Genomic DNA, 23624 nt, shown 5'->3' on the forward strand with positions numbered 1-23624 from the left:
CGCCAAACACGTTTTCTGCTATAAAGCCCTGTCTGCTCTTAAGGTGGAGGGAGACAGAAAGTTTGAGAAGAAACACGATATATATATTTGCCATTGATGCACTCAAAGCAAAAGAATAAGACATCATAGTTTTAGATTTTAAATAAAATATCTATGATTCTCTTCAACTGATAAGGTGAGGGAAAGTGAGCAAAGATGATACTTTCTCCAGGCAACTGGTATGCTTAGGAAATAGGGACTTGAGGACACATGCAAATGGCTTATTTATCTGCTTCAGAAACTATGGAAAAGTTACTCTGCCTATGGGTGTCATACACTCACCGGTTTAGCAAAATCGCAAATCCCACACTAAAACCATGAACTAAAACATGCCTCTGCGTTTATCCAAGTTCCAAGACCATGGGCCCAGATTTCTTTAAATCTTCACTGTAAATCAGAAGAGGGCTCTGCTAAGATTTTTACCCATTTCTTGTGAAGACCGACCACTCACCTGCAGCGACATCATGTCAGGTCGGTACTGCTTGCGGAAGCCCAGGTCATACATGAGGAATTTCAGCATTTCAAAGGCTTGCTCTTCACTCATGTGCAGAAGCAAGACTCCAGCCACAAAGCTGATCCCCTGACAGTAACCCACTTCTTTGTCCAGTAATGAGTAGGCTTTCAAGAGATTAAAGAGCGACAGCTGCCCTGCCCCAAGCTGTGTTGAAAAGTAAGGATGAGTAGGAAATGTTCTCCCTGCAGAAGAAAAAAGAAAAATATTTTTGAGATGCCCTGATGCTTTGGAGCCCAGAGTGAAACTGCAATTCAGCAATTTTGAGGAATAAATCAACACTCTTTTCCAATACTGAATACCGCCTGGAGTACCTACCCCTCTAACTGAGTCTTTCTCCCTCTAGAGAGTCCCAAGTCCTCTTATCATATACATGGAGATCACCCCATCTCCATGTATATGATAGAGGAGCAAATAACTGATGCTAATAAGCACTTATTTTTAGGGGAAAAAAGTTCATAAACAAATCAAAGACATATTCAGAAAAGATCTCAGGGAATAGAATATAAAACTTATTCTGATTGTAAATCAAGGTTAATTCTAAGTTCACATAGAAACCACCCACTAACTGAAAACAAACCATTCAATCCTAAGGGAAATCAATCCTGAATATTCACTGGAAGGACTGAAGCTGAAGCTCCAGTACTTTAGCCAGCTGATGCAAAGAGCTGACTCATTGGAAAAGACCCTGATGCTGGGAAAGATTGAAGACAAAAGGAGAAGGGGAAGACTGCGGATGAGATGATTTGATAGCATCCCCGACTTAATGGACATGAATTTGAGCAAACTCCAGGAGATACTGGAAGACAGAGGAGTCTGGTGTGCCACAGTCCACGGGGTCACAAAAAGTAGAACACAACTTAGCAACTGAACAACAACTGAAATCAGAATTCTACAGACGGTATCATATAATTTAAGAAGAAATCTTAGTAGTCCATAGCAGATTCCTTTCTGCTTTTCTTATATTATGACAGAAGAGGGACTTTTTTGGGTTGTTTTCTTTTACAGTCAGTCTATCATTCAGGAAATGCCCCAGTTTTTGTTTGTGTGTTTTTTTTTTTTTTCCAAGTATTCTTGGCTTTTTGTTTCTTAAACTACCTCCATCCATGAGTCGGACATGACTGAGTGGCTGAACTGAATTGAACTGATCCATAGCCATGCAGACCTCTTTTACTCTTTTTCAGTATAATCCAAGAAGGTCAAGGATAATGAAGGGCCAAGCTGATTTAAAATAAATTCCCCTCTAAAATTCACTTCTGTGTACAAAATTACCATAGAGACGCTTCAGCAAGCAAGTTAGTCCTGGATCACTAAAAAGTTGGTACTAAACACTGAAACAAACCCATCTTCACCCCTAAAGCTGTATACAGTGGTTTGGGACTTTCCTTGCGTCATGAAAATGAAGGGAGTGTTAGCTTCCTTGTGCAATGATTACTTATGACGGTTAGAACTTGTAAGAAGGCCAGATTTTTTAATGTTTTCCACCAGATTTGCTTAAAAGTGATTCTCCCACACACACACCCAGGAACTGATAAGATTATTTCTGCAGAGCAAATAAAGGGGAAGATATGAGAAATTAACAAGAACGTGCTAAGGAAACACAGATGACTATGAGCAAAGTCAAATAAGCAATTTTTTAAATTATCATTTTACTTTTTCACGTAAAATGCTTGCTACAGAAAACTATAAATATACTGTCCATCCAAGATATTAATTCTGGTTCCATTTTTTTCCGACCAGGCTTTTTTTTCCCCTGTAACATGATCTCATCATCTCCTTATCTTTTAGGATATCTTGACTAGCTCTAAATTAGACATCCCAATTTCTAGACTCATTATCTGTTTCCGGTCACAGAACCACACATCTGCAGGGATTCACGGTGATTGACTGGTTCATTGTCCTCATTTAAGAGAGAGGATTGAAACTCAGAAGCAAAGTAATTTGCCTAAAACTACTGTTCAGTGGTAACATTAGGACAAAAAATGAAGTTTTCAATTTCTCAGTAAAATTCTCCTTTTCAATTCTACTGGGCTCAAAAAATATTAACTTAATTGGCGTTTTCCCAACAGAAGTTGTTTGTCATCCAAAGGAGCAGAAGTCAGTTTTGCCCCGTGATTTTTATACAACCTGAAATAAAGTGACCTCTCAATGTAAAGTAATCCCTTGTTTTCCCATATGGGCTGAAATAACATATCTGGCCACCTTAAATAAATCAACTTTTAGGGATATATATAAGATAATTCAAATGTCAATGTCAATTTAATTCAGTAAGTTGCATATTTTTAAATAATAGAATGTAACATTAATTTAGAGAAAAATTAGAGACAACATTATTTTTTAAATTATTACACCATTTTGCTTTCCATAAGTTATTTGAAACTCAGCTTTTAAAAGGGTGACTTTATAATGCTGCCATAAATGCTGGAAATTCACATAACAGTAGGACAGTTAATTCTTATTTCATCCTCCAAAGACATATTCATGATTTTCCACAACCTAACCACATACTGTATTGCTTTTTAAAGGCTTATTCAAAAGCTTGTTTTCAGCAATATGTCCAGGAATACTTAGTAGACTTTGTTAAATTTTCTGGTGCCCCTTTAAACCTGCTCTAGCCTATTTCAAGACCACTGCTGACTGAAATAATAATTGTCTATCTCAAAGAAAAGTCAGTTGTTCAAAAAACAAGAACTGAGAGCACCCGAGAACATGACCTTTATAATGATTCAAATACAAGATGACTCTTTTCAGAGTACAAAGTCGAGGATAAAGACTTCACTCCACATGCAGGCATTCAGGGTATCTTCAACCAGACATAAAGCCGATATGCCCTCAGGAAAGAACAAAGTCAGCAACTTTGCAGACTAACAGATTATCTTTATCAACACCAAGAACAAAATTAAAAAAAAAAAAATCAATGAAAGGACCTATTGTTTACTTTCATAAATTAGAATCAATACGGCAGACATACCTAAATCCACAAGGATAGCATGCTGCTGAGCTGTGAGCTGTTTTAAAAGCTCTTTATAGGATATGTCGGGAGGTTGTTGTTTATTAGGCAATCTGTGTCTCAGACGATATTGCAAAGCTAGGAACTGCCAGATTTCTCCTCGTCGACTTTTGGGAACACCTGCAATCAAAGAGATAAGAAAGCAAGGCCTTGAAGACTGGAGTGATGTTCCTAAATCACAACTGATTAGCTATAATGCTTCAAATAGGCAGCCATACTACTACATACACACAGCCATACATACACGTGTCCTGTGTCCCATGCTAACCACACAGTATGCAAGCATATTTTGACAGATTTAATCCTCTAGCTGCTGCCTTACAAAAGAAACCCTCAAATAATGAGGAAAATAATGGCAATATTAACAAGAACACCAGCCACTACTGATTGAGCGCCTAATACAACATGTATTGAGGAGGTGTAGCTTTTAAGCATTGCAATTACAGAAACTGCACCTCAACTATTCACAGGTGCTTAATGAGACAGGTAATTACTACTATCTATACTTTACAGATGGCAGAGCTGAGGCAGAAAGAGGCTAAGTCACTCCCCAGGTTCTCATAGCTAGTGCAGTTGAGAATCCAAACTCTAGTTTCAGAGGCCAAATTCTAAAATACTGAAATGTATGACTGTTTATTTTCACCTTTTATTTGGTTTGAAGCTAGTAACAAATGCTAATATTCATACTCTGATTTCTAAACATCTGTCATTAAAAAGTAACTTTGTAAAAGAGAATTAAATAGCATTTTTATGGTCCACAAAAAAATGAAATAAAAATGGTAAATACAATACAAAGGGAGTGCTCCAGAATATCACTTAGCCTTTGAGAAGAAAGTCGCTAGGCTATACAATGCTTCCTTCATTCATATATAATGAAATAGTAACTCCAGTGTGCTTGAAAACCAAAAACAAGCAATTCAAAGTATGTTAAAACTATGTTTTTTATGCTAAGGGACATGAAGTAAAGCACTGGGAGGGACATAATTCAATTCTCTGCAGGAAAGGTAACTTTATTTCACTGCTTTCAGTCCAAGAAGACTAGATATGGGATAGGTTCCTGAGTTCTAGCTGGGTAGAGGAAGGTTTAATGGCACTAATCTTTTAGGAATGCAGTGTCACAGTCTGCAGAAGCTGAAAGTATTCTTGTCCAAAAACTACACTCCAGGCTCCTGAACATGAATTATAAGGTCCTCCACAGGGTATTCCTTGAAACTACTATTTTTAGTTCCATTACTTCCCATTCCCTGCCATATTAAGTATACACTAAGTATTCACATACTCAAGAAGCTTTTGGTTATTGTCAGACCTCCAGTTTTTTGTTTCTACTGTTACCTTTATGGAATTCCAAGCTCCTCCAGTTGATCACCTAGTATATCTCCATTTGTCTTTCAGGAATGAGCCTGTATGCCATTCTTCTGCAGAAACTCTCCCTAACATCTCTAGGAGTAAGACTCCCTTCTCACATACTATGTGACTCAGACTGTAATATTAGCATATTGGATTACAGTTAGTGCTATACTGTATATCTGTCTAGTTTCCTCACTTAAACGGTGAACTCCCTGAGAATAATCAGCATATTTTCATCTCTGAATGATGAAATCCAAGAATATACCTTGCTACTTATGTATGTGTTGAATGAATGAATGATCTTACATAAAAAGTCATTTTTAGAGGGTAACTTTCATTAGCCCATTAAATGGATCACTGTTAAGGAGAGGGCTGTTATGTTAACCATCCAATAACAATTCCAAAAAGGTAATTCACTTAATTTATTCATTTTTGGCTGTGTTGGGTCTTCATTGCTGCACGCAGGCATTCTCCAGCTGCAGCGAGAAAACAGTTGTGTTTTCTCTGTTGCAGTGTGTGCACTTCTCACTGTGGCTACTACTCTTGCTGCAGAGCATCAGCTCTATAGCGTGGGCTCAGTAGTTGTGGTGCATGGGCATAGTCGCCCCACAGAATGTAAAATCTTCCCAGACTAGGGACAGATCTGTGCTCCTGCACTGGCAGGCAGATTCTTAACCACTGGACCACCAGAGAAGTCAGGTAATTCACCTTAGTTAAATATTTATTGAGCATCTAACATATAGCAGAGAATAGAGCAGGGCATTGAAGAAACCTCATCACTGAGAGCTGAATAAATCCATTCTCAGGAAAATTAGTCTCATTCATTAGTCTCATTCATGCATTCATTTTTAGGGCTTCCCTGGTGGCTCAGAGGTTAAAGCCTCTGCCTCCAATACACCAGACCCGGGTTCGATCCCTGGGTCGGGAAGATCCCCTGGAGAAGGAAATGGCAATCCATTCCAGTATTCTTGCCTGCAGAATCCCATGGACGGAGAAGCCTAGTAGGTTACAGTCCACGGGGTCGCAAAGAGTTGGACACGACTGAGCGACTTCACCATCACCTTCATTCATCTAGTAAATAACATGTAAGATGCTGTCTTAGGTGTTAGGAGTATGGGGGGGGAATGGTGAGAAAACATTTAACAGATAAACACATAGATACAAAATTATAAACTATGGGAAGGACAATTAAAGGGAAAAAATCATGAGAAAGAATAACACAGCAAAACTATTTTATTTGGGGGTGGGGGGGGGGCACTCTGAGGAAATGGTATTTAAACTGAGAGCTGAGGGAGAACAGGATTCTCCAGGCTGGGAGTGTAGGCAGCAATCACTTTGGCAAGAAGAATGTATGGAGGCCCTGAGAGGAGCAGAGAAAGGGGTCATAAAGGAGGAGTGAGAAGAAGATGTGATGGAAAGAAGGGGAGCTGGCAAATGAGGAGAAGGTAGAGAGGACAGAAGAGGGAGGGAAGGGAAGCTGGAGCATCTAATCAAGAAAGAGCCAGTGAGGTTTCCCTGGTGGTCCAGTGTTAAGAATCCACCTGCCAATGCAGGAGACGTGGGTTGGATCCCTGGTCCGGGAAGACCCCACGTGCTGAGAGGTAGCTAAGTCCATATGCCACAACTCCTGATGCCCAGTACCCTAGAACCCATGCTCTTCAATGCGAAGCCGTAACAATGAGAAACCCATGCACTACAATTACAGAATAGTCCCTGCTCACCACAACTAGAGAAAGCCTGTGCGCAGCAATGAAGACCCAGCGCAACCAAAAATAAATAAATAAAAATTATTTTTTAAAAAGACTAAGGGTTAATACGAAAAGCAAAAACAAAGCTTTTAAAAAATATAGAATATCTTTGTTTAAAAAAAAAAAAAAGGAAGAAAGAAAGAAATGGCCTGTGCCATACCGGGATGCAAATTAGTTAGCATCTTCGGAGCACAGGCTACGAGGTGGGGAAAGGTAGAAAATGAGATGAGAAATGAAAGAAGGAGAGATCAAGGAGAGCTTTGGGCACAGTGCTAAGAAGTTTCAACTCTGTTTTATAGGAAATGGGAAGATGAGCACCCCTAAAACATCTCTGTAAGTCGTACCGAAGAACAGTGTGATCTACATCTCACACACATTTGATTAGCCACTATTTTGTCTCCCAAACAATGCATTCAGTGGAAATCTCTGGGATTTCCGTATCTTCAAGGGAAAAGAACAGGTACCAGGTTTGTAAGCACAGCATCTTACAAAATTAATCTTAATTTTAACTTAATTATGCAACAGCTTCACATTATCATAGGCTTTGAAGATTCATGATCAAGTTACATTGGGATCTTTATTTTATGCCCAGCAGGTCATAGAGATTCTCATTTTAATACATTGAATCTGAGTCACAGAAACTGCAAGTAAGCAATTCACACGTTAGTTTTAATTTTAAATTTAAGATGTTTAAATGTCAGTCATTTTATATGACAAAGTGGCAGTGCAATATAAGGCTGAATAAAAGCAATGTTTCAAAAATAAACAAAAGAAAAAATAGATGGTAGGACAACTGATTGCTAACTAATAACATAGATTAGTATAAACACATACATGTAGGTAAACATATATATATAAATAAATACTTCTGAGCAAATAATGGGAACGAGTCAAGTTTATAAGTTCGAGATATTTTTATGGATATGATCAAAGATTTGTACTAATGCACATGCTCTTTCCTCAGTAAATGATAACTCTTGAGTTGAAAACAGCTGACTGAAGAGGCAGGAAACTATAGAAAACGTGCCTGCTATCTCCTCAGGGATAGGACTGCTGTTAGCACCACGTTCCTACCAACATAGTCACTAACTACAGGAGGAAACAAACTACTTTCCTTTTTTTAATAGGTAAAGACAAAGAGAAAATTATGCTTACACTGGATGAGTCAAAACAATCTCTGAAACTTTTCAAAAAAAAAAAAAAAAGATGATTAAGATGATCCAGAATACCTTCTTTAAGAGAAGTATGAATATCTTCCATATCACATCTGATTTTAGCTCTGCAGTTTAACAACTTCTTATCCCAGATTGTTAAGACCTCCTTCTGACATGCACCAACTTCTTCATAATCCAATTTAACTTTTCTGGACTGCAGTTCATCTCTGCTTGCTAAGAAAGAAAGAGTTTGCATTAAGACTAATACGTTTTAAAACACAGAATTTGTAATGTTTTATTGCCTTTGTAAAACCTCAGCATATGACTTTTAGGAATCAACCACTAACATTTTCTCAAAATAAAAATTTTTGTAAAAAATGGAAGATACATGAAAAGTTCTCAAATTTTGAGTCATTTCATGTATTAAAAAAAAAGAAAAACAGGAATAACTTCTAAGGAGGTTTTACTCTATATCTTACAGATGACAAATCTCCTAGGCATAAGAAACAAACCATGTTTTCCAGGCTAGAAATTTCAAATATTTGACAAATGTGATAGATAATTACAAAAGTGACAGTTTGCTGTTTCATTGTTAATACCGTTAAAATGTTAATATTTTATATCCTATATCTATAAGAGAATAATGCCTCAGGCTAACCTTGGTTTGATAAATATTTGATCATGATAGCCTGATACATTTTCATAATTATTTCCAGAGTTACCCACACTGTCTTTAGCCACACAGACACTAGGTTACATTTTCCCTGCCTCCATTTTTAATAATCTTTAAGAGAAAAGTCCATTTCACTGAAGTTAACATTTTCATTTTTCAAAATAATACAAAATTTTCTCTGACTTGATTGTCTAAAATCTAAGCCCAGAGTTCATTAAAAGAAATGTTTATAAAAGCAACCAGTATCTACACCTCAGCTTTATCTTGAAGAATTGATTCCAAAAAGGGAGAAGGGTGAAAAAACATGGAAGCATATTTCTTCTCTCTCATTAGGACCACATGGAACGGAAGTGCTAAGTGTAATCTGTAATCACTGAAGCTCCAGGGCTCAGTCAGCTTACCTCCTGCAACACAAATCTCTGTCAGGCATCCAAAGTCCTCGACAGCACAAAAATAGCAGAATGAGTATTACTCTTTACTTAATGTTGAAGCCATTTCAAAAGAATTAAACCATCTTATAATAGACTACTAGTCTGTCAGGGCAGTAAAAATTTCTACTTAAAAGTCAACACATAATCAAAAGATAAATCAAACTATCAAAAATTCCTCCTAGATACCACTAGATGGCTTTCTAGCATAGTTTAGTTTTGCTTTTCAATATCTGCCGAAGAACTGACGCTTTCGAACTCTGATGCTAAAGAAGACTTTTGAGAGTCCCTTGGACAGCAAGGAGATCAAACCAGTCAATCCTAAAGGAAATCAACCCTGAATATTCATTGGAACGACTGATGCTGAAGCTGAAGCTCCAACGCTTTGGCCACCTGATGTGAACAGCTGACTCACTGGAAAAGACCTTGATGCTGGGAAAGACTGAAGGCAGAAGGAGAAGAGGGCAACAGAGGATGAGATGGTTGGATGGCACCACTGATTCAATGAACATGAACTTGGGAAAATTCTGGGAGATAGTGAAGGATAGGGAAGCCTGGGGTGCTGCAAAGAGTCGGACATGACTTGGCAACTGAACTGCAACAATTTGTTTTATATTTCTCTAGGATTATCATAGAGAAAGCTAATAATTAACATAATCCAACATATAACTTTACAAATTATATTTTTCATAATGGATGAACCATATTATTTCCTTAGATTTTTTTTGTCCAACCTTCTCTGGATCATTATTCATTTACAATAATACTAACCATCATCTACACCCTGAGGATAAAGTGCTAAGTAAGAACAGTTAATATCTGCCCTGGTTACCCAGGAAAGAACAGAGAACTATGAAAGAATGCTTATCCATTAGCTAACATTTGTAATGTGTTAAGCTATTTTTTTTTTTTTTTTTTGGTCTTTGTTCCTTAAGTACAGAAATAAAAACAGAACTGACAAAGGTTTCTGATCATATATTCTAAATGTCACCTCTTCTCTTTTTCTGTCAATTTATACAGCCATATATAACACACAGAATATGCAGTCATTTATAGTAAAACATTCCATTTCTTTATATTAACTATATATTTGAGAAATACAATATGGTGTACTGGGAAAAAGCCTAAAAACTGTGGTAAATAAACTGGAATTTTCATACTTGTTTGCCAATATAACACTGTTTGACCTCAGGTTAATTTTCTTAGCATCCCCAAGCCAGTCACTAAATCAGCTGCAGAATGAAAAATGAAGCTAAATAATCTCCAAGGTCATTTCCAGTTCAAACAGTCTATGATTCTAAAATTATCCATTAATATTTAATATAATACTCTACTGCACATACTCCTGTTAATGAAATACAATTTCATGGTTTAAATGTTTTAAGAAAATAATAACCATCTTTTTTCAACCTCTTCTTCTGTTTATGAGTTAGTTCAAGATATAATCAACTACAAAAAACATAAATTAAATTCCTTTCAAAATCTATGGAAGCTTGAATGGGCATACTATTTACCACATCAAACTTTTAAAAGCTATGTTAATAACAATTAATTGCTTTTTTAATTTGAAAGAAAAGATTTGTTTCCTAAAGATATATAAAAGTCTTATAAACTTTTCATTCTGCTAAGAATATAGTGTTAAGCAAAAATAAATTGTGCCCTAGCAAACTAAAAAGTAAAAGATTTAGTGGAACAATAGATATAGTAAGAGGAATCTTTAGATGCTGAACACAGAAATGGGAATACCTGCCTATACTAAAAGAAGCTTCACTGAAAGACAATATAATAAAAGCAAGTCAGAGAAAAACCTAGATTATAATTTTCCAATAATCTTAAAAGTCAAGGCCTACATAAGCTAAACCATTCATTTTACAAATGTGAAAAAAAGGCCCTTTAAATTAAGTGATTTGCCCAAGATAAGGGCTTTAAAACATTTTTCAGATTTTGGTACTGTCTACACATCTCCCTGTGTGTGATTCTATCAGTACTAGGGTAAACATCATCATTATTTCAGAGTCTAGAAAACACATTCTAATGCATTTGGTATTCATAAATTTAATAGTCAAGCACTATGAATAGTACAATAGCTGCTATAAACTGTCCAATTAAAATTTTAATGACTTCAATATGATTTTTAAATAGAAAATTCATAAAACAGTAACAAAACATAGCACTTTTGATTTGTCAAGAGATAATTAGTTGAATTGGATACAATATAATTTATTTGAAATAGGAATATTTCTCATATTATGAATACAGTTGACCTGAAGCTTGAAGAGAATTTACTTTTTCATGTTTAAGTCTTTTTTTAAATTATACACAAAGATGTTAAACTTTAGTCATATTAAAGCCACTGACTTCATATTATATACATTCTATTACCTTCTATTACTCTATCACCCAAATATACTCAAAAGGTATCTGATGTTTTAAATCTATCAAACAGAAATACAGATTTCTTAGGCTAACCTTTCCCCTGTCATGACCACCTCACGAACTAGAAAGAAACAATCTTCATCAGTAGCTATTCTAGTAAAAGTGTGTATACAGATTGAGAATGAGTGTGGGAGAGAGTATTAACAAACTACATCTTTAAATTACAGTATCATATCATGCCCTTTGGCCCCATTTGAATAGCTAACCTTCAAGTTTCTGGTTTTCTTTTTCCATTCGAAGCAACAGGATCTGCTGGTGTATAGCTTTTCTCCACAAACACCTCAGTTCCTCCGACTTATTTCTCTCTTCACCCTTTTCTGGGTCATCTTCATCAGACATGAATATCATCAGCGGTTCCTCCTCCATGGTTGGAGCAAGTGGGGACAATGGCAGCAGCTCACTCCGGTCCAGGCCATCTGCAGAGAAGAAAACAGTGAGAGGCATTCCAAAGTCGTAACCCAGACCACACAAGTCTTCTCTGGACTCGACACTCTCTCCTTCTGTGTTCCTCCTTTAAAGCCGTACACAAAGCTGCCCACGCCCCCCCGCACCCCCCCGTCCCCGGCCAGTAAACTCTCCATTTCTGGAACTAATGATTTGAGTCAATTCACTAGACTGAATTCCCCTTTCAGATTTCCCTCTGCTGAAATGAAAGCATGCATGATGTCACTACTTCTTCTTTCCGCACAAAATGACCTATAAGATAGGTGCTCCAAAATGACCTGGCCTTTCCCAGGGTTCAACACTTCTGCAATTGACAACATCTATGTATATTCTCTGAGTGTGCAAAACAAAACAAAACAAAAAACAACTGAGTGACTCTGGGCACAGCCTGGCTCAGAACTCTCTGCTCACTCCTGAAACGAGGGACTCAGTCGTGTCCAACTCTTTGCAACCTCACGGACTATAGCCCTCCAGGCTCCTCTATCCATGAGATTTTCCAGGCAAGAATACCAGAGTTGGTTGCTGTTCCCTTCTCCAGGGGATCTTCCTGACCCAAGGACTGAATCCATGTCTCCTGAGTTGGCAGGTGGATTCTCTATCACTGAGCCACCCAGGAAGCCCCTGCAACACTATTACCCAATTTCCAGAATTCATTCTCACCCTCCATTCCAGGCCATCTTTTGCATGGTTGCCAATTTATTTTCCTATTAACAAACATGATTCTGTGTCTTAAAACATTTCAGTGGTTGCATATATGCCAAAGTCCAAACTCCTGGGAATAGCACATTGATCGCTTTAGAGTTTGGCCTCAATCTTTCCAACCTCATCTCCATCCTCCATTCTCTGCTCTCACGATGCTGATTTTCTCATGACTCCCTGACCCACAAAGTCCTCTGCAATGACTCTAGCGCTTTTCTGGGCCCTCTTTTCAAAAGATGTTTCTCCCAGCAATGAGTTTAAATAAAATACTTAACTTTTTTTGAAAAACATTCTCTGACCACCCCAGCAGAGTTAATTTTGCCTCTAGAAATGTCATTTTCTTGGGTTGTTTTCTCTATTAATTGACCTCTTCCCTAAATGGCAGCCCACTCCAGTACTCTTGCCTGGAAAATCCCATGGACAGAGGAGCCCGATAGGCTATAGCCCATGGGGTTGCAAAGAGTTGTATACGACTGAGCAACTTCATTTCACTTCACTACTCCTATTATGTACTTCCTTAATAATTTTTTTAAAAATCTTACTGTATGAAATTAAAACTTAGTACATTTGAATTTTGCTTTCTTGGTTTTAGAACTGCCCTCTAAAAACCACTCAATCTTGACACAAAGGGATCCAATCATATTTTCTAGTTTTTAGGAAAACAGTTTTCAGTTTCTAAACACATGAAATTTTTTAGTTATCCTCTAATTCTTCCTCTTTCTTTCCTCCTTTCCTTCCTTTTTTCCTTCTGCAGTGTGATCAGAGAATATAGTATGAATAATCAAGATTATCTGGAATTCATTTAAAAATCTTTACAGCCAAGTACATAATTTTTACAACTATTCCATGTGTGCTGAAAATAAATAAATTTTCTCTATAGGTGACAAGGTTCTATACAAATATCAGATCAAGCTTGTTCAATTGTGTTTCTCAAATATTATCTATGTTTAATTTCTCTACACTTAATTTTCAGAGAGAAGTATGTTAAAATCTCCCATGAAAGTTATTTATTCATTTCTCTCTCAAATTGTCTTTAGTATTATTTTAGTGTTCTCATCATCGTTAAATCTTTCTGTTCTTTGTTACACTTACTTGGCCCCCTTGTATATTTTGCTTTCATTTCTTATAGGTCTCATATGGAAAGAGAGCTGCTGGGTGACGTCTACCGAGCGTACCTACATACACTTCTATATCGTTCAGTGTTTCTATGTGACTTTGTTTTGTGTGACTCGTAAAAAATGCTGCTTTTCCAAAAACAAAAAGATCTCTGACTTCTTTTCTATCACTACTCTTAGTTCCCTCTGCATGATGAAGTAGGTCCCCAAACAGGTTTTGGAAATTCCTTCCTTCCTTCATTCAACAGCATTCACTGTACGTCTAACAGGTTCTAATGATACATGACTATCTCGATATCCACTAGCTCGGAGGTAACAAAGAGACGTTACTTCTCTACTGTAATCATTTAATTCTCTTTGTACAAAAAGCATCGCCTTCCATTGCCGAGTCTACAACAGTAGTGAGAGGTCAGTGACTGGCGAACGAACCCTGCTGCATCGCGGAGGGAGATTTGCTCATGGGCGAGGCAACCCTGAGGAAGATGCGCTGCCGCCAGGAAACTCGGCGAGGAGTGACAGGGGTTCCTCCAGCGTTTAGGGACTCATTGCTGCAGGTGGACGAGGTCCTTTTTCTCCCCTCTCCATCACTGTGGAAAACACAGAAATAGATAACTTGTAAAGGAAACTGCGTAACGTGATCTTTCATAACAAAATGGTAGTACAAGGCATTCACAAGTTCTACCAGGGGCAAGCACAAGCCACAGGCAACATGGAGCGATGCATCGCGAGGCACACGGATCACCCAGGCCACGACATCCCGGGACAGGTGCAGTCCAGGCACAGCCCACCTATCAGAAGCTCACCTGTTTCTACTCTTTCCATAGGAGCCAACCACTCCAAGTTCTATCCTGAGCAATAGAAGCGCTTATACAGAGGAGCAAAGGCTGCTTAACTAATGACCTCATCATTTGCTGAAAGAATTTTAATTAGTAGTATATTCTAAACATCGTAAATACTTTGTTAAAAGATCATAAAGAGCTTTTCTTATAGCTATTATAGAACGGACTGATAAAATAGCTTCTGGTTGCCTCTAACTGTTACAATCCATCTCAAAAGTGTTAACCACCAATAGTTGGATCATGATAGAAAATAACCTGAACAGACAGGACAGTCAACCTTGGGATTACTGTTAAGTGATATATTAAAGAAAAAAGTGTGGCCAAATCAACTGGATAGGTTGCATTTTAAAATACTAAACAGATTTCTTTAGAGCAGGACTTCTTAGAGACCACAGTATGCAGGCATGCACTGTGACTCACCAAAGGCAAATAGTATACAGAAATTCCCTAACTTGCTTAAATTATTTGACCCCAGAATCACTTTCTGTAACTTTCTTAGCGGGGCAGGGGTGAGGTAGGCAGTTGGGGGATATCACATCTTTCTACCTTAATGGTTTGTAATATGAACATACAGTAATGCTGGTCTGCTCTAAGAATTTTATTTTCTGGAAAAGAGTACTCTAAATTCTGCTGGGGCTATCTGCAGGAAAAGGTCATTTTTTTTTTTAGAAGGTCATTATGACTCAAACTTAACTTTTGAGACCACTTATGTTAGCCCTGAAACACCATGCAATAACTGTTGCCACTCATGGTGGTGGGAATATTTTGCTTTTTTACATTTTAAAGTCTCTGAGCTTCCTGAGAGAATGATGAACAATATTTGCATGTGGTGATTCCAACAAGTGAAGGTGTGAAATTTCTGATGGAACCAAGCAGTGTTAGTAGTTAGTGCAGAAATGAAACTCAGCTAGAAAAGCCACCACCTCACTCACATACTCAGAGGAACTCCCGAAGGCTGAGACAATCAGAATTCAGAAGAGCCAGTCAGCCCTTGTCTGTCGTATTTGTATTTACTTTGCATATCCATACTAACAGTTATCAGGTCATTCAGTTGTTTCTAATCTTGATCTGTCTTTCTAGATTAGGTAATTAAGGTTAGGAAAAAGACATACTTTTGAGCTACTTCACAGACAGCAAGTGACATGCTGCACCATGATACTTCAGGAAGTAGCTGATGCACATCCCAGTAGAGTCAAGCCCATTTTGTTATGTATCCTGGATAATGTTATAACTTTAATATGAGTCCACAGTTCACCACTCTGTAATACTGACTGAATATGTCCACCTTTACTTCCCCTTTGGAAAGCCTTAATTCAATATTTTCCTTTTGAGAACTATAATTAATTCTATATAGAATAGCTATATCCTAAGAAGCATTCTTAACTGTACCCTGTATCTTCATTCGTATAACACTATTTGTGTAACTGTTTGGCAGTTATGTGTTACATGCCCGACTCAAGGATGTATTTCTAGCTCCTAGTATAGCAACTGGTAATTAATGGTAAGCCCTCAACAAAAGGGGTTTCCCTGGTGGCTCAGTGGTAAAGAACCCACCTGCCAATGCAAGAGATGCGGGTTTGATCTCTGGGGCAGGAAGAAACCCTGGAGAAGGAAATGGCAAACCACTCCTGTATTCTTGCCTGGTACATTTCATGGACAGAGGAGCCTGGCGTGCTATGGTCCACAAGGTCACAAAGAATTGGACTGCTACTGCTAAGTTGCGTCAGTCGTGTCCGACTCTGTGCAACCCCATAGACGGAAGCCCACCAGATTCCCCCATCCCTGGGATTCTCCAGGCAAGAACACTGGAGTGGGTTGCCATTTCCTTCTCTGATGCATGAAAGTGAAAAGTGAAAGGGAAGTCGCTCAGTTGTGTCCGACTCTTCACGACCCCATGGACTGCAGCCTACCAGGCTGTCCACGGGATTTTCCAGGCAAGAGTACTGGAGTGGGTTGCCACTGTCTTCTCCGAAAGAATTGGACACGACTTAGCAACTGAACAACAAACTCAACAAATATCTGTGGAATACATTGATCTTGCTGCTGTTGTTCAGTTACTCGGTGGTCTCCAGCTCTTCGTGACCCCAGGGACAGGTCTTCACTATCTCCCGGAGTTTAATCAAACTCATGTTGGCTTGGCTTGTCAGGAATAAATTCCTTGACAGGTCAGGAATAAATAAGAGATCTACGTTCTTAAAATCTTTTGTTGATAGTCATGATTTTCAAGTTTTTCTGGCAAAAAGTTCTAATAGCTTCATTTCCCAAAAGCACAGACTAAGGTGTCAATGCTAAGTACTAACAATGACAATATATAATAAACAACATAAGGCACCTTTTTTTCCAGATAGTAACACATTGACATGAGAGTATCCAATTTATAAGTTAATCCTAGGAAGCTAAGTGACTTATGTAAAAGCAACAATTTCAATGCCTCACAGGAGAAATGTTCAATAAATAGTAGTTTCTTTTAACGCTTAGTATATCTAACAACAAAATTAGAATAAACCAAAGCAAAGGGATTCTGAAACTTTTGTATTTTAATGCTGGAATTAAAAAGATCTTTTCAAATTCAGTGTTAATAACAAAGCAAGTGTCTGGGTAGTACTAAAAGTACAATTGAGAAGAACCCATGTCATTTTCATTATTGTCTGTAAAATATACAATTTTGGGGGAATAGGTTATAAAACTGGTGCATAATGTACCCTTATATCAGCTTGCTGTTACAAATTTGAAAATTTCATAATATCTAAAACTTAAAATTCTGTAATCTAAACAAACTGCCAAAAAGACACATTTTCCTCATTTGTCTGGAATTTAATGGCCAGTAATAAGCCAAAAATTAACCGTCAAAATATAAGATAATGTTATATGAAAAGGAAGAATTTATATAACAGACCATTGACCCTTTATCATGTACTAGAAAACGACATCCTGAAAAAGCAGTTTGGTGACCAAGATAAGGCAAAAATTTCCGTGCTTCATCTACTAAGAAAAACGTGTATCCAGAAGTCTGGGTCCAGAAAAGGGTTTCAACAGGCAGTGCGTACGTGCAGCTTATGGCACTTTACTTTTTGATTCAGATTTAATCAGCAACCTAACATTCCTAAGGCAGTAGTTTTAAGAATCAAAACCGTGTGCATCAAAATTCTTAATCTCCCTATGGTTGATTCTTATTGATGTATGACAGAAAACCACAAAATTCTGTAAAGCAATTATCCTTCAATTAAAAAATGTAAAACAATTATGAAACTCATAGAAGAAAATATATGAGTAAATCTTCAAGATTTTGAGTTAGATTAAGGCTCCTTAAATATGTCACCAAAACCATAAGTAAAAAGAAAATATTTAAAAAAAAATTCTTTCTCTCACTTTGGAAACTTCACCGGGCTGAGGGGGTAAGTTTTTGTTTGAAATTTTTAATTTGTGTTTGTTTTTTGCCTTTTTTTTTTTTTTTACTACAATATTAGTTTTCACTTCAGTTTCTCCTTTAAGTAATCCTAGGTAATGTCCACCTTTGGAGTAAAATTAAGAACAAAATAACATGTATTTTTTTATAGTAATAATAAAGCTAAAACAAATAGACATACCATGTGCCAGGCACTGTTCTAGGCATTTCATAAGTATGAACTCACTTCAACCTCACAGCAACTTTATGGGGTAGATGGTATTACAATTCCTATTTTTAGTGAGAAAACTGAGGCAGAAAGAAGCTAAGTCATTTGCCAACAGTCTCAGGGATATAGTGGGGGAGTCAGGATTCAAACCCAGGTAATCCAGAATCCAGACACTGAGGCTCTATAGTTTACTATGTCAAGGTAAATACCCTTTGCATTAGTTCAGACAAAGCCCTATTGGTTCATAAAAATAAAGCTGTTAGAACTCCCAGGTTCCCCTGTATTTCTAGGGTAAAAAATCAGTCTGTAATTAGCATTAAGTCTTTAGGTCAGGTCAGCACTTCTTTCCTTTTTTTTTTAATGGAATAATGTCATTTTACATTATTATAGAGTATTACTATATTATGTGTTCATTTATGTAAATGTCTCACTTCGTTTTCTTTTGAAACAACTGGATTTCAAAATGTAAACACTTTTTTATTTTTAAATAGGAGGATCAAATAGAAAACACAGTAATATATATACCAACATATATTGGAGAAGGAAATGACAACCTATTCCAGTATTCTTGCCTGAGAAATCCCATAGACAGAGGATCCTGCTAGGTCCATGGGGTCACAAAAGAGTCAGACACAACCAATCCAGTAAACAATAACAACAAAAAGAAAACCATTTAACAGAAATCTGAAAAGGCTTTCTCTTTGTAAATGCCTCAAGAAAGGCAGTGGAATAACACGGTATTGCAATTTGAGAGTTTTTCCCACAAGGCCCATAGTACGATTTAATTCATAATTACTTTAGGTGGACTAATAGCTTATGTAAGCCCTGGTTTCAACTGGGTACCCATCTATCATCCTATGGAATATCTTTACTAATTAAATAAAACTGAGAATGAGCTAATCGAGTGGAAATCAATTAAGCTGAATCAAATCAGATAGATTCATCAATGTGTAAAACAAAAAAGAACACGAACAAAGAATTTTATTTCCTAAACTCTAGACGGAATGAAAAAAATTTTTTTAATTAAGTTCTTTGCATTGGAATTTTAAATATCTCTAGGGAGCTCATTTACTTACTCACATTCTTATAACTCAATGTTATATAAACTATATCAAGCAAGATATTAAACATTTCTGGGGTTCAGTCTAACCATATATAAAATAATAGGCCAGATGACCCCTAAGGTAAAACACAGACCTACTTCCATGCCTATAGTAGAACCTTCTAGAAAGACACAGAAAATCTTAACATTTCCATCAGGCTTTTGGAAGTAGATAAGAAATATTACTGAAATGGTCTTACATGCAACCATTTAAAATTGTAGGTCAATTACAAGTCTCAGTCACTTTTTATCTTATCAATGTGGCCCCAAATAATTTTTTTCTTTGAACATCTCATGCTAGCCCAATCTTTTATACTGGATTTTAACTCCCATTAGAAAGAAATCTAAATGTCAGTGACCCCAACAGGAAGATAGGAATGTCTGTTTTCCACTGGGCTTGTGATATGAGCAAAGCATGGAAACTAGGAAAGAATAATCATTTTCAGTTAAGCTATTCAGCAGTGATTCTGGACATTTACCACAAAAAGCATGTGTGTCAGGAGGAAGAAATGTCATCACAGATGTGGTCAGACTTCCATAAAAAGGAAGTAGGTGTTTTCCTGTGTCCAGCCCAGTGGGAGGTCTGGAAGGCCACAGCAGTGTCTCAAAGTAACCCATGTGTCAGCAATTAAGATGAACAGAAATAGACTAAGAATATTTTTCAGTGAAAACCAGACTTGATTTCTTTTAGGATTCTTATTTCTGCATCTACTTGGGATTTGAAATAAACTCCTTAAATGTACATATGTACCTCCAAACTAGCAAATTCACTTACTCCCATTAGTTTCAAATTTGAATTAATCTCTACTGAGGGCCACAGCAGAGTCCCAAGGAAATGTCAACGTGGAATAGAGTAGAAACAGGATTTGTTTACAATCAATCTTTTATATGATCATTCATAATCTTCGATTACACCAGGAGTCATTTTCCCCCTACTATATACCCCTCACATCACCCGAAGGATGGCATGCATGGAGAAGACAGCCAAAACTGATTTTTTAAGTGAATGGTAATAATCAGTTAGAAGAATTAATAAACTTGTAAATGAAAATATTTAGACCTCTAATCACCTTGATTCTGAAGCAGTGTCTTGTCTAGTACCACAGGAAAACAAGGAACGGCATTAGCACAGAAAGAGAGTGATGTCCAAAACCAGGATTTAGGATAAAAAGGCATTCCCATAAGACATCAATAAAGTACAAATAATTTCAATATTGTACCATGAGTAATTACACTATTTTTATCAGATAATATGAGAAAACTATAGAACCAAACTACACCACAAAGTACTTATCAGCAAAAACCTATTTTGTCACTGAAAAGTTTTAGAAGTAGATGAAATGACTATCATTTGACCAGTGAATTTCAATATAAATTTTTCAAATATAGGCTCAAAAGCTGAGAAGCAACAATGAGGAAACAGATACTTGTTTATAAAGGATATATTTGCTAAATGGACATTATGTAAATATACCATCAGATTATGCATAATTATATTTCAGCTACTACACAATGAAATAATATTAAATTTTTAAGAATTAACTTGAAGTAAGGTAAAACAAAATATATATGTACTCCCTTTCCTTTAGCATTTCACTGTTGTACAAATAAACCTACTTCTAAGTAAACCATGATATTAAAAGTATCTTGGCTTCTTTTTCTCAGCCTGCTTAACAACAATAATCTACATGTTTTTAATAATTAAAAGTAGTGGTCCTGGAGAAGGATGCCTAATCTGAATTTCAAATTTCAAATGCTCATGCTCTTTAAATAGTATTTGTTAACCTATGTGTTAACCTACTCTATACTTTGAAGTGAAGTTGCTCAATTGTGTCCCACTCTTTGTGACCCCATGGGCTGTAGCCTACCAGGCTCCTCTGTCGATGGGATTTTCCAGGCAATAGTCCTGGAGTGGATTGCCATTTCCTTCTCCAGGGGATCTTCCCAACCCAGGGATCGAACCCAGGTCTCCCGCATTGTAGACAGACGCTTTACCGTCTGAGCCACCAAGGAAGTCAGTAAATATTTAACAGATCCACACTATGCCTCTAATAAGATATGAGCTACTCAAAGGAAAAGTATATTCCATAGTTTTATGGACCTCTCACTTTCTATTTTGAATAGTTGCAGATATCATGGTAATTGTGTGCATATGATGTTTTCTCTGAAACCAGTGATAATGAGAGATGGAGAGTTCAGAAATTCCTGGCTTAAAGCCACACTCTTGAATATCTTCATTCTTAGCAAACACACACTGAAGGATTCAGAGTAAAGGGACATGTTATCTGCAATCTACTCACAAATGGCTTAGAATAACAAAATATATATGCATATACGTATGCATGTATACATGGAAACAGACAGAATGATAAAGCAAATGTGGCAAATGTTAAAAATGGATGAATATGGATAAAGGTTTAGCAGTTCTCCATAATACTTTTGCAATTTTCCTATAAATCTGAAGCTATTTTATAATACTAATTAAAAAAAAATCTTTCTCCAAGGCTGTAGTAAATTTATGTCAAAGTGGCTGACTAATTGAAATAAACCTCTTAAGAGTGAATTCTGTCTCACTATTTTGCTACTGTGTAGAAAGTTACTAACAATGCACAAGTATGTACCAATGTGGACATGGATAATATCCAGGGAGCGTGCACGCATGCTCAGCCACTCAGTGGTGTCCAACACTCTGTGATCCCATGGATGGTAGCCCACTGGGATCCCGTGTCCATGAAATTCTCCAGGCAAAAAAACTGGAGTGGGTTGCCGTTTCCTCCTCCAGGATATCTTTCCGACCCAGGGATAGAGCCTGTGTCTCCTGCATTTCCTGCATTTGCAGGTGGATTCTTTACCACTGAATCACCTGGGAAACCCCTATCCAGGGAGAGTACCCTATAAAAAGCAAAAAACTAGAAATAACCTACCTGTCCACTGGAAAAGGAATGAATTGTGATGTAGTAAATGAAATACTATTCAGCAATACAAATGAATAAAGTGAAGTACACATAAAAGAATACATCTCATAAACCATTACTCAGTGAAAAAAGCCAGATATAAAAGAATTTATGCTGTATCATTCCATTTATACAAAGTCCAAAACCAGGCAAAACTAAACTGTGGTACCTGAGGTCAGGATGAGGAGTAGAGATTGGGTGGGGAAATGGGAGGAGCTGCCAGCGTGCTGGCAGCATTCCATGTGCTGACTGAGTAGGGGTGATGTGGGATTTCACTGTGATAATCCATGGAGCCAGATGCTTACACCTGGCATAATCTTTAATGAAATTTTAAGTGTCTTTTTGGCCTATTGATTCTAAGCTGTCAAATTACAAAACACTGTACAAAAAGGAAACAAAAACATACCAGAAAGCACAACTCTGATTTTTTTAGAATTCCTCAGAACCAAGAAAACACTACAAATTTCAGAAGATAGGATGTTTTTAATGATCCTATAAACTTAAAAGTTTTCCATATGTCTAAATATAGCATTTAGATCACCACAAAGAGGTACATTTTTTTCAATGCAAAATTAAATATTTGCCCTCTGACTTCAATACTCTCCTTTGAGAATGAGGTGTAGTGGGCTAAGGTAAGCTTGGCACAAGAATAATACATACACCTCAGCAGAAATTAACAACTATAATAATCTTTTATAGTCACTGCTTTTTTACTCTAAAACCTATTCACAGCTAATCCTTGACCTTCTTGGTGGCTGTCCCTAATTGTCACCTTCAGACATGGTTCTGTTTCTGGAAGAAAACAGGAATTCTCTAGATGTTCTCCTTAACATAACAGCAGGAACCTGAAAATGGGTGTCACTGAAAGTGCTATATAGATAGAACTATAGAGCTGAGGTAGACTGAAATTTTTAATGTTAACGTGTAAAATGTTTTATTGGTTCTCAATTATCTAAACTATCAGTTCTCTAAATTCATTGCATATTCCATATATATAATGCAATTGTTATGGTTTTCTTCTTCTCACATAAGGTTGAGCCTGTAAGAACCTTTTAAAATCAATTCTTTGTCAACTTTCTTCAATAGAAATTCAATATTTCAGCATAATTTTGTACTAACTCAAAGGACAGTTCAGATTCAAAATTTTATTAATCCAATATTAGTTGCCTGCCTTGGGATGAAAAGAGCTTGACATACATGGACAAAAGACATTCAGAGATAATTCAAGGGTTATTATAATTTAACAAGTTAATGCACATTGCCTAATTATACTAACTTTTTAAATTCCCCATGTCTAAAAGAAAGGAGGCCAAAAGAACACCCAAGAAGATTTTAGTGGCACGCAGGCTGGTTGACAGCATGTATCCCTCTCCTTGACTGCAAGAATTATCAATTATCAAAAAATAGAAACAACCTAAATATCCACTAGCAAGAGAATGGATAAATTGTGACGTATTAAATGGAATGCTATACAGCAAGAAAAAAGAATGGCTCAAGCTACACGTAAAAAT

The 23624-nt window shown here is 36.9% G+C and overlaps 1 protein-coding gene across 1 annotated transcript in view; it reads right to left on the bottom strand.

The window, feature by feature from the left end:
- TBC1D4 (TBC1 domain family member 4) overlaps positions 1 to 23624 on the bottom strand; it is a 220446-nt gene that overhangs the window by 19843 nt on the left and 176979 nt on the right. The window contains exons 12-17 of the mRNA XM_052650019.1: positions 20230 to 20253; positions 14034 to 14191; positions 11553 to 11762; positions 7885 to 8043; positions 3522 to 3680; positions 491 to 735 (exon numbers count right to left, since the gene is read on the bottom strand). Coding sequence (XP_052505979.1) covers positions 491 to 735; positions 3522 to 3680; positions 7885 to 8043; positions 11553 to 11762; positions 14034 to 14191; positions 20230 to 20253 — 955 coding nt within the window. The remainder of the gene's footprint in view (positions 1 to 490; positions 736 to 3521; positions 3681 to 7884; positions 8044 to 11552; positions 11763 to 14033; positions 14192 to 20229; positions 20254 to 23624) is intronic.

This window comes from Budorcas taxicolor, chromosome 12, assembly GCF_023091745.1.
Source record: "Budorcas taxicolor isolate Tak-1 chromosome 12, Takin1.1, whole genome shotgun sequence".
Taxonomy (NCBI): Eukaryota; Metazoa; Chordata; class Mammalia; order Artiodactyla; family Bovidae; genus Budorcas; species Budorcas taxicolor.